The sequence below is a fragment of the Alligator sinensis genome, unplaced genomic scaffold, assembly GCF_000455745.1.
Source record: "Alligator sinensis unplaced genomic scaffold, ASM45574v1 scaffold489_1, whole genome shotgun sequence".
NCBI classification, from domain to species: Eukaryota; Metazoa; Chordata; order Crocodylia; family Alligatoridae; genus Alligator; species Alligator sinensis.
This window is the reverse complement of record NW_005841901.1, coordinates 3,709,969-3,726,211: the sequence shown is the minus strand read 5'-3', so window position 1 is coordinate 3,726,211 and position 16,243 is coordinate 3,709,969. Positions and strand designations below refer to the sequence as shown.

At 44.2% G+C, this 16,243-nt stretch overlaps 1 protein-coding gene across 1 annotated transcript in view; it reads right to left on the bottom strand.

Annotated features, from left to right (window-relative positions):
* BIRC6 (baculoviral IAP repeat containing 6) overlaps positions 1 to 16,243 on the bottom strand; it is a gene marked incomplete at its 5' end in the record, with an annotated part of 326,913 nt that overhangs the window by 188,099 nt on the left and 122,571 nt on the right. The window contains 5 exons of the mRNA XM_025197634.1: positions 4,168 to 4,383; positions 7,450 to 7,581; positions 8,152 to 8,279; positions 10,525 to 10,662; positions 13,876 to 14,009. Coding sequence (XP_025053419.1) covers positions 4,168 to 4,383; positions 7,450 to 7,581; positions 8,152 to 8,279; positions 10,525 to 10,662; positions 13,876 to 14,009 — 748 coding nt within the window. The remainder of the gene's footprint in view (positions 1 to 4,167; positions 4,384 to 7,449; positions 7,582 to 8,151; positions 8,280 to 10,524; positions 10,663 to 13,875; positions 14,010 to 16,243) is intronic.

Here is a 16,243-nt window from a genome sequence, read left to right as displayed (position 1 = left end):
AGGCCCGGGCTGCTCCCAGCAGGGCTTGCAGCATCCCAGCTGCCTGCTGGGAGCAGCTTGGGATCCCGGCTGGCAGCAGGTCCCCAGAGCTGGGGCCGGCTGCAAACAGCTGTGCCAGGCTCCGGCATCAGCTCTGCACCGATTCGTGCAGGTGCGCCTTGGAGCGGGCGGTAGGGGAGGGGCCTGAGGCAGCGCAGCCTTGGTCTCTGCCCTGCTCCCGGCACTGAGGTGATGAGCCTGGCGCAGCTGTTTGTAGCCAGCCCGGGCTCTGGGCAGCTGCAGCAAGCAAGCAAGCAAGCATTGGGCAGGCTGCAAACAGCTGCGCTAGGCTTCACAGCTCCGTGCTGGTGGTGACTGCATGTGCACCTTGGGGTGTGTAGCAGAAAGCCTCTTTTCCTCTTGCCTTGGAGGCCCAGTGCCAGTGCGAGAAGGAGCAGCTGGAGGCCCAGCGCCAGCGCGAGAAGGAGCAGATAGAATTGAAAAAACTGGAGCTAGAAGCTCAGCGTGAAAGGGAACAACGGGAAGCCCGGTTGGAGGCACAAAAGCTGGAGGCTCAGCTCCATTTGCAGACCATTGCGGGAAACGCGAATCCTCCGCAAGCATCCAGGGAACAGCCCAAACTAGATGTCTCCGCCTTCGCTCGCTACCGAGAGGGAGACGATCCTGCAGTGTTCCTAAGCAACTTCGAAAGACAAGCCCAGCGGTCTGCAGTCGCTCTCCCCTCCTTGGATATGTTTTTCCTCTTCTACCTTTTCTTCCTTCCTCTTTCTTTCACTTTAAGATAAGGAATTGTGTTTTGAAATTTGTATGTGTGCATTTTGTATCTCCCCTTGTATTTTGGTATTTTTATCTATTTGTGTGCCATGGCATTACTTTTGTAGCTTATATTTTATACTCCTCACCTTTCAACTTTCAACTAAATGTGCTTAGTTTCATAAGTAAGTTATACATTGTAACAATGTTAACAAGAGCAGGTATCAAACTGCCACTTCCCTGTATCAGGCTGGCCCCTGAAAGAGGGAGTGAATCAGTGACTGAATGTGTAACACGGTAGCAGGCAGAAATTAACACCTAAGAAAACTGCAGATCAACCAACGGAAGAACTCAATAGAAGACAATGTAACAACCGGGACATCTCTAAACCTCACTGATCAAGGGCTAGAAGCCCTGGCCTGAGTTAATCAACACCGGGGACCAACTTCTGGGCTGAATATCTCCAAATCGACCGCTCCCAGAGCCCTATTCATAATTCATCAACGGACTCCCAAACCTGCACGTACACGCGGACGACCCCTGGGGCTGACAGATGCCATCCAGTAGCCACCAAAGGGGGAAGTCCCACGAGGGTCAATGACCCCTGGATTGGGCAAACCTGAAAACTGGGGAGTCACCAAAGTCTGCTAAGGACAGATAAAAAGCAGTGAAAAGTGACCCTCAGTGGCACCCTCTTGACCTCCAACTTGACCAGCACCCGACCTGTCCAGCCAGAAGGACCAGCCGGTGACCCCCTTCTGGAGGATAACACCACGCTGAAAGAAGCCTCAACGACAGACTCCAGCGCCTGTGGGATAGGTATACCTGACTCTTGTAGTTTGCGCGCGCGCGCGTGCGTGCGTGCGTGCGTGCGTGGACCAGCCCCAAGGTTTATGATTTAACTCATTACAGTGTTCCAATCCGCTTAATAAACCAGAATTTTAATGATCCAGAGTTGGACATTTGTAGCCAACAGGTGGACAGCGGGGCAGTGCAGCCTGCCCCAAGGTGCACATGCAGCTGCACACGGAGCTGACGCTGGAGCTGTGGAGCCCAGTGCAGCTGTTTGCAGCCAGCCCGCTTGCTTGCTGCAGCTGCCCAGAGCCCGGGCTGGCTGCAAACAGCTGCACCAGGCTCATCACCTCCGTGCCAGGAGCAGGGGAGAGACCAGGGCTGCGCTGCCTCAGGCCCCTCCCCCACCGCCCACTCTGAGGCGCACCTGCATGAGCTGGTGCGGAGCTGATGCCGGAGCCCGGCACAGCTCCTTGGAGCCTCCTGGCTGCAGCTGGCCCCAGCTCTGGGGACATGCTGCCAGCCGGGATCCCAAGCTGCTCCCAGCAGGCAGCTGGGATGCTGCAAGCCCTGCTGGCAGCAGCCCGGGCTCCATCACTGGCAGCAGCTACCCGGAGCCAGCTGGCCACGGCATGCCAAGCAAAATGGCCTCATGTGCCACGTTCGGCACGTGTGCCAGGGGTTGCCCACCCCTGCTACAGGAGTTGCTGAAAATTCTTCAAAAACCCTTACAAAAGGTGGGTTTTCCCCTGTCCAAGAGGTCTAATTAAAAGACACCATCCTCGACAAGAATTACCACTTCCTTAGCCAAGGGTGCCTCTAATGCATCAATTTAAGGACATTTGACAGAAAGCCAAATCCTTGAGCTTTGTAAGCTTAGATCTTGCTGATAATTTTCTTTGTCAGACATCTCCCATTTCTTTTTAGTTTCTCTTAAGGAAAAGGCAAACTATTCTTCTTTTGGATGGAAAGTCTAGCCCTCATCTTTAACCTGCTCAATTTGTCCAATTGAAGCATTTTGGGGATCCCGCATCGTTTCCTCTATGTTTGAATTATCCAAAGTCACAAATGAAGAGCTACAAATTCTCTGAAATGAGTTTAAGATTTGGAAGTCTGAGGCCATTAAAAAGGAACTGGTCTTTCAACCCACCACTTTTTTTTTTTAAGTTTCCCCTTGTGTCTCAAACTGGGAGGATCTGGGATACCCATGAGTCCCTTACTCATGTCCAGGAAGCAAGCTGGAGAAGTGATTCAGGTGAACACTGCTAAAAACAGCCCAGGAACTTCCTCTTAAAAAATGAGGAAGAGAACGAGAAATGACCAAGCTCTGCTAAATGATATTAACTTAAAAAATCCACTCCATGGTCTTGACTTACTCATGAAAAGTAGACATTTAAAGACACAGTGGTTTGCCGAACCTCAAGACCAAAAAATCTGATTCACTCTAGCAGAGGTACCAAAGGGACTCTGGACTGGTATCAGGAAAGATTGGACCGGGGTGGGGGTAGAAGACATAACAAGCTTTCTTGACTAAATTCAGCGCCCTTCCAGAGTGAGTGGATCCCATGGGCTTGAAACAAATTTGCCACAGAATTTCCCCTTTGTGGTTCCTGAAAAGCCTTTCTAGATCTTCCTCTACCTTCAAGGAGGACATGAGAACGAAGAAGGGCCTTATTAAGCAATTCCTTTGAGGGCACAAAAAACAAACCAAACAAACAAAAACAAAAAATTGAGATATTTCAGTTTTCCAAAGATAGGGGGAACAGAAACTTTCTCCTACTCTAAAGGTCAGTTTTAAAGGCTAGGAAGACAAGGAGAAAGCAGAGGCAATTCTCTTCGCCCATCTGCTAGCAGAGAATCTATTAACAGTAAGAAGGGGCAAGCCAAACCCTGCTCCAAACCAAAGTGGATCTGGCACTGGCAAGAAGAGAGAAGTCCAAGTGTTTTCAGGTGTCAGATGAGATATAAAATGTAAATAACCTTAAACTAATTCCAGTATGCAATTATGCAATCCTGAAAAGCTCTAGAAAGCCTCATAACAATAGTGAACCCACATTTACATACCAAAACCACAATATTGCTGAAACATGTAAACAAATACTACATTTTAGTTCTAAATAATTTTAAAAACCCCACTGAATGCAGGCAGTCTGAAACTGAAATAATGCGCCTAACTAGAGCTAAAAAGTAAGGCATCTGAAACTTTAAAAACCTCTGGATTAATTTTTATCTGAAGAAAGTACAAAGACCCCTAAAAAATGGTTTTAAGCCAAACAGTACTTAATGTATTCTGTAACTAAATTTTTTACTTCCTTCATGCATTGAATGAATTCTAAAATGCATTTATGTAAAAGTTTTTTTAAAAATGGTAATTGAAATATGATACTTTGTAGTATACTTCTATTATAAGACTTCCGCAATAGTCTTATATTTTCACATTTGGATTACTATAAAATTCCATGCAACTATTTTCTTTACAATCAAATAAGTTAAATGAAGTAGCTAAAGAAAGGTATCTACCTACCATTTCCGAAAGTTGCATGTTAAAATATAGCTCCTTAAACCAGTTCTTTACATGAAAAAAATTGCATTTTACCAAATCGACTACCTATTCATGTTTACCTTACAAACAAACAACAGTAAATCTGCATGGCAAGTAAAATCCATTGACAAAAGGAAAAGGGCCAGCTTCTGCACCACTGAGATACAGCGTTCATGTGCCAATGTAAATGGAAGTGGTTCAATTTCTGGAGTTTCCTTTGTTGTTGATACTTCTGTGTCTAACGTAGAACGAGGCCATTCTGCAGTTCGCCGTAACCGTATTAAGTCCTTGAAGTGCTGCATAAATTACAAAACGTTAACAGATGTTAAATATTCAAAACTAAACTTCATACTTCTGCCAATATGAGCATATACAGAATTGGGAAAATTTAACAGTAGTTAGTTGTAGAAACTTGAACAGTAATGGAAAATCCCACAATTGAAAAAAAGGAGTCTAGAATGAAACAAAAAGTTCTACTGGCAAGAATTTAAGTTGCTCTCCAGTGCCAAAGCCACAACAAGCAAGTTATGCCATGCATCCCAAAACAGAAGCAATAGAACCTTTAGCTACACCAGAGCTTCTATAACATGTAAACACCCCACATTTTAGAAACTTGTTGCTATTTCTCTTAGTACACTTGTACATGGCTGAATAATTACCATGCATCCAGTTATATAATTACTTAGAAAGATGAAAATTGTAACTGAAATACAGTTTACCAAGACTATTGTTCTTCCGTAGCAGCTAAATGACTAGAACTGCAGAGACTACAGCTCCATACTGGAAGGGCTAACCATGGACACTGCAACTTGATCAACTTGGAAATGGTAGCAAATAAAAAAGACTCAGACTCAAATCATTCTGAAAGCTACCATAAGTAAGCCACCATATCATACTATAAAATTGTACGTCAAGGTTTAACACATTGAAGAACCATCCTTCCAACTGTTTTGTTTTTGCTCTTTTGCAAATATTAAATGACTTCTAAAAGCACATAAACACTTTAAGACAAGGAATATATTTATATATATCTGACTTTTTCGGTCAGATCTCTGAACAGACTAAAACCAAGAAAACCCTACAAGTTGTATCACAGCATATTTAATTTTTAAAGCTATGATTTCTAACACTAATGAACTGCAAGGTATCCATGTTGAGTCTTATTACCGTTTCAGGACAAAAATCTTGTTTGTCCTGTAATTACCACTTAGCTCATGTTGTAGCTGTATTATTTACAAACCAAATTGAGGACATGATATTGACAGAGTGCAGGGAAATCATTATTTAGTGTGACAGCGCCTTGAGTATTTGTTTTAAAAGCGCAGTGTTTGAAATTACTCACAGGTGTGGGACATGAAAAGTTGTCACTGGTGACATCAGTTACTAGGTGAAGTGGTCAAAGCTGCACAAGATGCTATTTGGGTTTTCAGTTGTAGCCATGTTGGTCTAAGGACAAAAGTAGGCACGGTTCTTTGAGCAGATGTGATATCTTTTATTAGATCAACTGAGTAGTTGGAAAAAAGTTCTTAGCAAGCTTTCTAATGCCCGAAACCTTGCTAAGAACTTTCCCCCCCACCCAGATACTCAGTTGGTCTAATAAAAGATATCACATCTACTCAAAGAACCTTGCTTACAAGATGCTATTTGTCACATACACACTGTGGATAAGTACATAACAATACAGAAACTATATGTTAAAGTGAAAAGTCAACTACCATGTTACTTTTTACATAAACATGACTGCTGTGAAAATGAACTCTACACAGCTTTACTCAGCATACATCAGCCAGTGGGTTATGCAGATGTTTGAAGCTGGCACAATCTGATAAAACCTGTTGTATTAGAGAAAAAAGATGTACCAGGAAGGAGCAGCTCATTAAGATGATGACTTAGCGAACAAGGTAGGCCTTGTTAAAATTTGCCGATTAAAAAAACAAACAAACATTTCTTCCCACAATATCTATAAAAGCCCTACCTATCTCTCTCAAAAATGTGTCTAGGCACATCATTCTATAATCTCTTTCAGCTGTCCTAAAAAGGCAACAACATTTCTAAAGCCACCAAGTATAAATTTAAAGGCATATTTAACTCTGGTAGTCATAAAATCAATTTATTTCATTTTGTGGTCAATGGAATACTTATAGTACTCTCAGTTTCCTTTAGTAGACAAGGCATTGAAGTTTGCAAGGATACTACTCTGATAATGCCTACATTTGTTTCCACTTTCAGCAGCTATGCTTTATATGAGGAAACCATAACTTCTGGAAAACCAATAAGTTCAAGTGAGAGAAACTACTATATTTACTCAAATTGAGGATAAGGTTTTTTCCACCCAATCAACATGGAGGGAGGGGAGGAAAACTTAACAAAACAACTCTTCATCTTGGATTCAAGTACCAGCTTGGCACAGGTGGTGGCTCACCTGTTGCACTAGCCTTAGGCTTGGGGCCAAAGCCAGAGCTGAGCTCCCACCTGCCCCAGACAGAATGGTTCATTTGGAGGGGAAGGGAGCTCATGGCCAGGGGGAGCACAGGAAAACCTGCAGCCTGTCCCCCACTCCCTGTCCCTGTCCTTGCCCCCTATATTCTGCCATCAACCTGCCCCCTCCTCCCTGGCCAGGATGGGCTAGGGCTGGGGAACTGCTGCTGCCACTGACTGCCCCAGAGTAGCAGAAATGCAGAAAGTAAAAAGGTAGGGGAAGGGACCAAGGGGCAGGGTTCTGGTCCCTTGCCCCCTGCTGCTGCTTTCCCTGCCACAACAGTGGGGGAACAAATTTACAAACAACCTTCCACTAATTAGATTCCACACAAGGAAAATTATAACAAGTATGTAATTTTCCATGTATAGAAACCAATTACTGGGTGGGGGGAGGGCTGGGTTATCTTAAACTCAAAGTAATCTTAGATTGAGGTAAATATGGTATTTTCAAAATAGTAAATTTTTGGTTTGGAAAGTGGCATGCTTAAGTTTTGCGTACTCACTCATGACAACATCCTTTAAAAAAAGTCACATGCATAAGTTAGCCATATAAAATATAAGTAAGTCATATATCTATAGGTAAATGTTGTCAGATGCTTAATTTGATTTAAAAATTAGTCTGATACTAGAAAAGCTGCTAGGTTACTGGTGATTTTGGCTTTGTTCAGCTAAAAAGGTGCCCGCAGCAGAGCCAGAACATTTTTCCAAAATTCCACATTTCCAAATGGCCGCTCAATTCAGCAAACAGAACAGCCTTGATAAGAACCAGAATTAAAACACCTTTTTAAAAAGAATAAAGTCAATGCAGGACAAAAATTAGTTTGCAAGAACAGGTCTTTATACACTAAGGACAACAAGTGAATTATAGTTTCAGAGCATCATACCTTTGAAGTAGCCTGTTTTAGTTTTGCCTGTTCTACTAAAAGTTTGTATGATGATCCTTTGTTGCTTTGTATTTTCTCTTTTTCCATCTGTTCCACCAAAGCCTTCTGTTTTGCTTTTAATAAGTTAAGTTGCTAAAAGAAAATGTTAATAGGAGAAAATGAAAATTTAAGCAATAAGATGTGAAAAGGATCAGTATTTTTATATGATAGTAAACTTCTGCTGAAATTGCCATCTACAGTTAGCTTTTGTACAACACACCTTCCTGGGCTACCAGCAGGATCACAGCAGATACTTTCAAGAATAAGTATATTAAAAGCAGCACTAGATGCATGTGCAGGGTCATAAAATATGAATAGCTACTTTAAAGAATGAGAAACATTACGTTTGAAAAATCATGTTTAAAATTACAGGTGGTCACCACTCAAGTTTATGTAGATTCCTCAAGAATGAAAAATAAGTTTTACTATCAAATACAGGCAACTGCATAGTACAGCGACATACTCCACAAGATTAGAATTATTCCAGCATATCCCATGCCAAATAGCTTGCGATGTATCAAAAGAGATGGGCAGCTTTTAGCTACAGAACAGGCTTGTTGTGCCAAAGCAAGGTGAATAAGCTCCATGACCAAAGCTGGGATTTTATGAAATAAGACACAAGTACTTTAGGTGATGAGTGCTAGTAAACATGCTGAAAATTACCTGTTTATGATGAACAAGCTGCTTTCTGATCTTTCTGGAGTACAATCTATCTAGGCTACTGTTGCCCTTGGTAGACCTGTTCAGGTTCTGGGTGTGTAGGCTATTATTAATAAAACTCCACTGATTGCCTAGAAGAGAGTCAAACAGATATCAATAACTGAGCCTTACTTTTTTTTTTTTTTTTAATTCTTAGATTCAGAGAACAATATTACTAAGTCATTCCATAACCTAAATCTAAACATGGAACATAAAATTTAAGGCCACTATTAAATGGCTTATGCAGCCTCCCTTTTAAGATAGAATTTCTTGTAGACTAGGGATAGAAATTAAGCATAAACCAGTATAAGTAACTGGAAAGCAGCTTAAACCTGTAACAGAAGAGAAGTTCAGTGCACACAGACTGGTTTCAAAATGGGAGAGACCAGTTTTAGATCGACCTGGATAGATGCAGTACGAGACTTAACTGATTTAGGTTAAGCTGGTCAATCAACCTTCTCTACCAGATCCCCTGCTGACTCAAGTTACCTTGCAGTCCCCCCAGCATCCTAGGAACCTTTGCACCTACCCTGCAACCTGCCCCCCCCGCTCGAAGGGTGGCCTGCTAGAACATGGTTTACACGCTGCTGCTCGAGCCCAATTCCTAGCTGGCCCTGCCCCCAGGCTGTCACAGAGCTCAGGCAGCACAGCCTCTCGCTGACGGGCAGAGGAGGGGAGGTCGGGGAATGGAGCCCCCCGCCCCAGCCCAGGCCGCCAAGTCCTGGTCTGCCCTGCTGCAGGGAGTCTAGAGGAATCCCCCCTCTCCCACCTGGCCAGAGGTGCTTGGCTCAGGTACTGCCACAAGTGGGAGTGGGGAGCAGACCCCTGATTGGTGCCTCCCCGTCAGGGGTTTCACTCAGTCCAGGACATTCCTATTCAGGGAAGCTGAGGAGAATCTCCCTTTCCCTTGCTCTGCAGCCACTGCCTCTGAGCCAAGCAGCCCACCAGCCATGTGGGAAGGGAGTGAGAAGGGAGGGGAAAACCACTCTTCTTCCAGGGAGGAAGCTCCCCACCCCCACCAGGCAGGGGTGTGGGCAGGCACTCAGTCCGGGCAACTGTTCCCCACTCCCACCTGTTGGGGTGGGTCTAAGCCACAGCTTGGTCCGGGTGCACAAAGGAAGGGGAGAGGGAAGAATCCCCATATAGCAAAGCAGACCAGGGCTTGGAGGGCCCCAGGCCAGGCCAGGCCAGGCCCCACCCCCGATGGGGGCTCCCACCACATGGCCTGGCATGTGGATGGGAGCTCTTCAACTCCCTGCAGTGGGGACAGCAGGGGGTTGGGGGCATGTGCTTGGCAGACAAGTTAGGGAAGGCCTCCACTTGGCTGGGCTCAGCAATAGCCAGCAGACTTGAAGGTCTGCTCTAGTGCCCTCTGGCTTCTGGCCTGGGCCACTGCAGGCATCTGGCTGCCTTTCACAGCTGAAAAGTGAACATCAGTTCAGTTTATCAGTCCGATCTACACAGCAAGAAACCTGCAACAATTGAATTGATTTCGTCTTGTGTTTTTTGACTGTCTGTACTTAGCTGAAGAGTACACCAGAACCAGTTTGCATTTACTCATTTCAATTTTTGAAGAACAAAGACCTAAGCAACATTACTATCCTCATATAAAGTAACAACACATCACTTATTTTCCCTCTTGATGAATGACAGGTATTCAAAAGAAACCCATAACTAGCTAGAAAATGCATTACTAAACATACCATATTGTTCCAATAATAAACACACTCAATTTATATGCAAGGGCAGCTTATGTTAGGCCCTTGACAATCCTGACAGTTAAACTTGGAATAATTTTGTGCATGAAATAGTCATTTTAAGTGCTTATTTGAATTTCCTGTGGGATTTTGTAAAATAAATAAAAATTCAATGGCTCTGCATATATTTATTGATTTCTATTCAGAGAAAAGGCTGCATTTCCTAACACTGAACCTGAAAATGCAGGTTCAGTTTGCATTTGGAACAAATAAATTACCTTTCCTTTACATGTTAACTAATAATAATAAGCCCAGTCAAGCCCACATCAAATCATAATGTTGCTAACTTGCAATTGTACAGTCTCTTAATACTGGGGTTTTCTTCAGTTCCCTGTTCTTTAACAAATATAACAATGGGGACAACACAGCACTTAGAAGAAATGAGGAAAAGAATTTTAAACACATTACCTTTAATGTCAACATGTTAAAAGCAAATAAGCAGTAAACAGGACTTAAAAATAGAATTCATGGGTTTTGTGTAATAGTGTTGGCAATGGTAAATCACCGTAATATTTTGTAAGAAATGTATATATGTAAAAAAAAAAAAATTGATATTTAAAATGTTATAAGCATTCTATACCTGTCAGGAATCTCTCCCTTTCTTTTCCATTCAAAGGTTTCTTAGCTGTGGCTGCTTCATCTTCAACAGTAGCCACGTAGTCTAGAAGTCTGGACACCAACATTACAACCCAGCTGATCATTGGAATGTCCAATACCCCTTAAATAAACAGATTTTAGGTGAAATATAAGCAATATAGTTAGGCTTTGAAACAACAAGATCAAGATGGGCTCAAACAATCCAACACAGACATCATCATGTACACAGTGGTAGGTAATAAAGGGTTCCATGTACAAAAGACCTGCACTCATGAATTATTGTTTGAGATCTAGGAAAATACAGAATGGAGTGGGAAGGAAGAAATCATTAACAGGTTTATATCTGAAAGCAAAGAGCAGAACACTTCCAGTGGAAAGTAGAAATCAAACATACTCCTTTCACTGTTACTATCTAGATAAATGACAACAGCCAGACCCAGCAAGAAGCCTTAATTACGAACCACAGAAATAAACTGCCCAAGGTCTCACACTACTTTGTGAGCACCTGCTCAAATAATCTGGGATAATTTTCTGACATCTGGTCTCCCAATAGAAAAAACCCTACCCAAAACCATGTGAACAGACATTTGAATGCTGAGGCCCTGAAGAGCGGAGAGCTTGCAGTGCTGACACTGTGCAACCAGGGGGTACCCTGTGCACACATCTCAGTGTGCTCTGCAGACTCCCTTAGTCTGCTTAGAGACAAATGGCAGAAGTGCATGGGCAACCCTAACTGGCTGACCCAGACTACCCAGGGCCTACCTGTTTCTCTGCATCACAATATGTGGATTGTGGAGGGGGCATGTTCTGCTCTCTGCTGGAGCAGCAGAGCCTAGAGAGCAATATTTGTTTCCCTGGGGATGTGGAGGGTGATGCTGGAGCACTATGTTCTCTTCTGAGAGAAGCCAAAGCATGTACAGACAATCATTCTCCCAGAAGAGTTGTTCCCAGGCTATTTTTCTCCTGGTGCAATTATTTTTACTCGAGAGAAAAAGCCTGAACACCTGTACACTCATGGTTTCTCCTACAAGAGCAGAGACTCTCCCAGGAAAAACTGAACATCTGTATGAGGCCTGTCAGTGGTCAAGCAATAATATTCGGACTCTTTGATGTCTTTGTCTAATACTCTGCCCACTGGAACACGCTGACCTAGCCCAAAGGATGTGAGGACAGAGACAAAGTGGACAAAGGAACAGAAACCACTGGGAAGAAGGGCTGTAGATTAGAGACAGGAGGTAGACTATTACTGTTGATAACTGCTGTTGCACATCTGCCTGGTTTTTAGAATGAACAAAGTGGAGGTTGATAACAGTATCTAAATGGGATTCTATTTCCACGTACTTTTCTACCATTTTTTCAGTCTCTTAAATCCCAATATGCCCTTCTAGCCTTTAAACTGTTTCTCTCAATATTCTCCCTTTTTCTTCCCATTCCCATTTTTAGCACTCCTCCACTCAGCAGAGTCACCTTTTCACATCCCTCCTCCTATTATTCTCCTGTGTAGTCTCTCTGACTCTTGGCTCAATCCTTCTGGCCCTTTTCATTACTAGTTTCTTGGTTCTTTTCTCACTTTCTGTTTGATACTTTTTACACATTCGACTCTCTCCTTCTTGGTGCTTTCATTGTACATAGTCATTACATGGCTTAGTGCTAACTCCTTGTAATCCAGGAAGCAGCAAGCTGGACAATGAAGAGAGACAAAGCTTCAGAGCTTGTAAAGTCCTCTGTGAGTACAAATGGTGATACCAGAAACATGGAATGACCTGGAAGTTAGAGAGAGGAGGCAGATGGAGGCTGAGAAGTTGCAAAGCCTAATCAGGATCTGTACACTCAAGAGAAGGTCTGGCAGACTGATGAGGAACAAGAGAACAATTCCAGCTACACTGCTTTGTTTATTCTGGGGGACTGTAAGGGAATGAGTAAAAGGAGGAAGAGAGTACCAGGTGGCTTTCTGCCAAGCTCGCACACCTATAATTTCAACACTGATGAGCCTTCTTTAAGTTTGTAAGCATATATGGGTTAAGAAACACCCCAAGTTTTAAAACGGTTCATAAACCTTTAAGATAATTTCCCCCTCAGAACTTGTCATGAATTAGAGACAAACGCACTAAGGTCTATTAACTTTTGAGAATAGATCTTTCTAGAATTTTTAGAGATCAAAACAGTTACATTTTATAGTTTCACAGTAGTTAGGGGTCAGAAGGGACCTGAATAGATCATCTAGTCTAACCCCCTGCCACTGGTTGGAGCACACGCTGGAAATCACACGACCCCAGACAGGTGTTCATCCAGCCTCTTTTTGAATTTACCCAAGGTAGGAGTGAGGACCACTTCCCTAGGAAGTTGGTTCCAGATCCTAGCTACCCTGACAATAAAATAGTGCCTCCTAATCTCTAACCTGAACCTATTATCCAGCAGCTTCTGGCCATTGTTCCTCGTCACCCCAGGTGCTGCTGGGGGGAGTAGGGCTCTTCCTATTTGCTGCCAATCTCCCCTAACAAGTTTGTAAACAGCCACCAAATCCCGCCTCAGCCTCTGCTTGCTGAGGCTGAAGAGGTTCAGGTCCCTCAGCCTCTCCTCATAGGGCCTGCCCTGTTGCCCTCCAACCAAGCAGGTGGTCCTCCTCTGAACCCTCTCAAGGCAGGCTACATCCTTCTTAAAGCGCAGTGTCCAGAACTGGATGCAGTACTCCAGTTGAGGCCGGACCAATGTCACGTAGAGGGGGAGTATCATCTCTCTGGACCGGCTTGAGATGCATCTTTGGAGAAAGTCCAAAGTATTTGGACTTTAAAGTAATTTAAAGCAAGTATATTCAGAAAAAATACACTCGTTTAGCAGTGTGTGTAAGGGTAGCTAAGCAAAATGTCTTTTATTCTGCACACTCTATTCAACTTCTAACAGCCATTACTCTGGGTGAAATCAAATTCAATTATTTTCAGTTAACATGTGAGGCGCTGGATGTTTTTGACTAGGACTTGAAAATTTGGTCAGCTTTCTACAGCTGTCTGAAAAACAGTCTAGAAAACTGTTAATGCTATGTACACATCCTAACTGAACTAAAAAAAAACAACACATGGATTGTGTTCAAAATTTCAAGAAAGAAAATCATTTTGGGCAAAGACCAAAAATGTGAAATTTCCAACAAAGATGAAGATTTACAAAAATTTGAAATGTGTATGGAATAGGATTCTGACATGGCCTAAATGGCACCTATAATAGCAGATGTGATCGGTTCCTAGTTATTAAAATACAGCCTTTACCAAAAGTCTGTCTTTACTAATTTGCTAGCTTATGTTGAATTTTAATAATATAGCACCTAACGTTAATGTACTACCTTCAGTACGTCTGTGCACAGGTAAATGAGGTTGTAGAGGCGACAGCAAGTTATCCAAGAGATTAAGTAAACTTTCCAAGACACCACTGTTGCTAAGGGATCTTTGGCCGATGCAGGAAAGTAACATGAAGACCCTAAAAATAAAAAATATTTAGAACTCAAAATTTCTCTTCACTTAGCATTCCTATAAACTGTATTTAAATGGAAGCAATACTTTTTGGAATATATATCAAGAAATATGTTGTTATAATAAAAGTAGCAAAATGGAAGTGAAAATAAATTGACAGAGGTCTACAAAAATAAGCATGGTTCAATTCGTAAAAATCACAGGAAAAATGTCATATTTTAAAATTTACAGTTTCTCATTTTAAACCTCAAGAAATCAACAGTCTCTTTCATTAGAAACATGCAGAGCATCCCTATCCATGGACTTTCTCCATCAAAAATTGACCAATTTTGTCACCTATATAATTTGGCTCCACATCTATACATTAGAGAGACATTGTTTACAATGCTCAGTATTAAGAATATATGGAAGTGTAGTCAGACTGTTCTTATCCATCTGATTACCTAGTCTAAACCATATATAGCAAATGTAAATGAACTCTTTTCAATTTAAAAAGTTTGTTGTAATTGACATGAACAACACATCCTTCATAGTTTCTCAAAGAAACATTTACCCATTTACCTGACCAAAGATCAGGGATCACAGGGTTTGGAAGTGACTAGTGGTGCACCGATGGAGATTTTGGGGGCCGATACCAATCTGCTGCCCAGCCGGAGCGGGTGTGAAATGAAACCGCAGCTCGTGGGGGCGGCAGCTCCCACCACTGCTTGAGCCCCCAGATCTACATGGGGTGGAGCAGACGGGCTGTAGCCGGAACTGCACGGAGCTCTTTTTGCTGGGGGCTGGGCTCAGAGAGGGTGCTGGCAGTACTGGGAGGGGGCTGCAGCCATCCCAAATTTCGTTGCAGCTCCACTCCCAGTGCTGGCATTGCCAGCCACCCGGAGCAGTCCCGGATCAATGCCCCGCATCTACCGATGTGCCAGGAAGAGCCAGGGCTGTGCCGGGTGGCTGGCTGTGGTGGTGCTGGAAGCAGAGCTGCAGCGAAACTTGGGGTGGCTGCAGCCCCCTCCCAACGTTGCCAGCGCCCGCTCTGAGCCCAGACCACAGGGAAAATAGCCTTGCACACCTGCTCCAGCCTGCCTGCCCCACCCCGTGCAGATCAGGGGCACATGCCCCCGTGTGCCCTCCCAGGCTGCAAGCAGCAGTAGGAGCCACCCCCCACCCCCATAAGCCACAGCACTACCTATGCCCCGCCTGGCTGGGCACTGCCTACCCCTTCTCCCGCCCTCACCGCAGGGCACATAGATCTGTCCCCCCATCCTCCTTCCCTCCCACCACACAGACTTACCAGCTGGAAGCAGCTCTCTATGCTGCCAGCTCTGCTCCTTGCTGCCTGTATGCTGTTCTGCAGCTGCGCGCAACACAAGGTTTATTGGCCAAATCATCAGCCCCATCAGGCCGATTTCCAATATAGCCAATTTTCTTTATATTGGCACCAATCCAATATCATACCGATGTATCAGTGCACCTCTAGAAGTGACTTTAAAAAAACAGCACTACACACTAAGTTCACTGATAGTGTTACTCCAAATTTAACACCAGAAGTTTCCCATTTGACTCCTAAAAAACCCAAGAGGCGTGTCTACACATGCAAGCATGTGCATTTGCAGCAGCTCAAACAGAAGTGCAAATTTGAGCCGGGGCTTTTTGCTTCAGCGCACGTGCTCAGACGTGCACTTTGGTGTGGAGCAAATTGTGCCACTTGGGGCAAAATAACCCTGCCTGGCTCCTCCCAGATCTGCAGCCAGGGAGAGCTAGAGCCCAGGGCCAGCAGCTGTGCTGGCCCCAGCAGTATAAAAAGCTGCCCTGTCAAGTAGCTCAGGGCTACTAGCTCTCAGGAACTTCTGGGGCCCAGCCAATTGGTACCTGGGGACACTACCCCTTGTGCCAGCTGGACTGCTGAAGCAGCCCTGAGAGTTCCCTGCACCCTTTACCCACTGCAGCAGTCTGGCGGTGGGGGCTGCTGCCTGGCTGTGACCTGCTGCGCACCTATCAGACCCGGATGGGGACTGCACAGCCAGTGGAGGCATCTGCTCCTCTGGGCCAGCTGCCAGTGGACTGTGGTTGCAAGGTTGGCCTTTGTGTGGCACTACTGCCATTTTGCCCCCTGCCTGGCCATCTGGGCAGCTATCGCCCAGAAGATGTTCTGGGTGTGGTGGCCTGCTTTGAATTGCCAAAACATATCCTCCTGGCCCCATTTGCCCAGGAGGTCAGCCACAGCCAGATGGGTCCAAGGTGCCA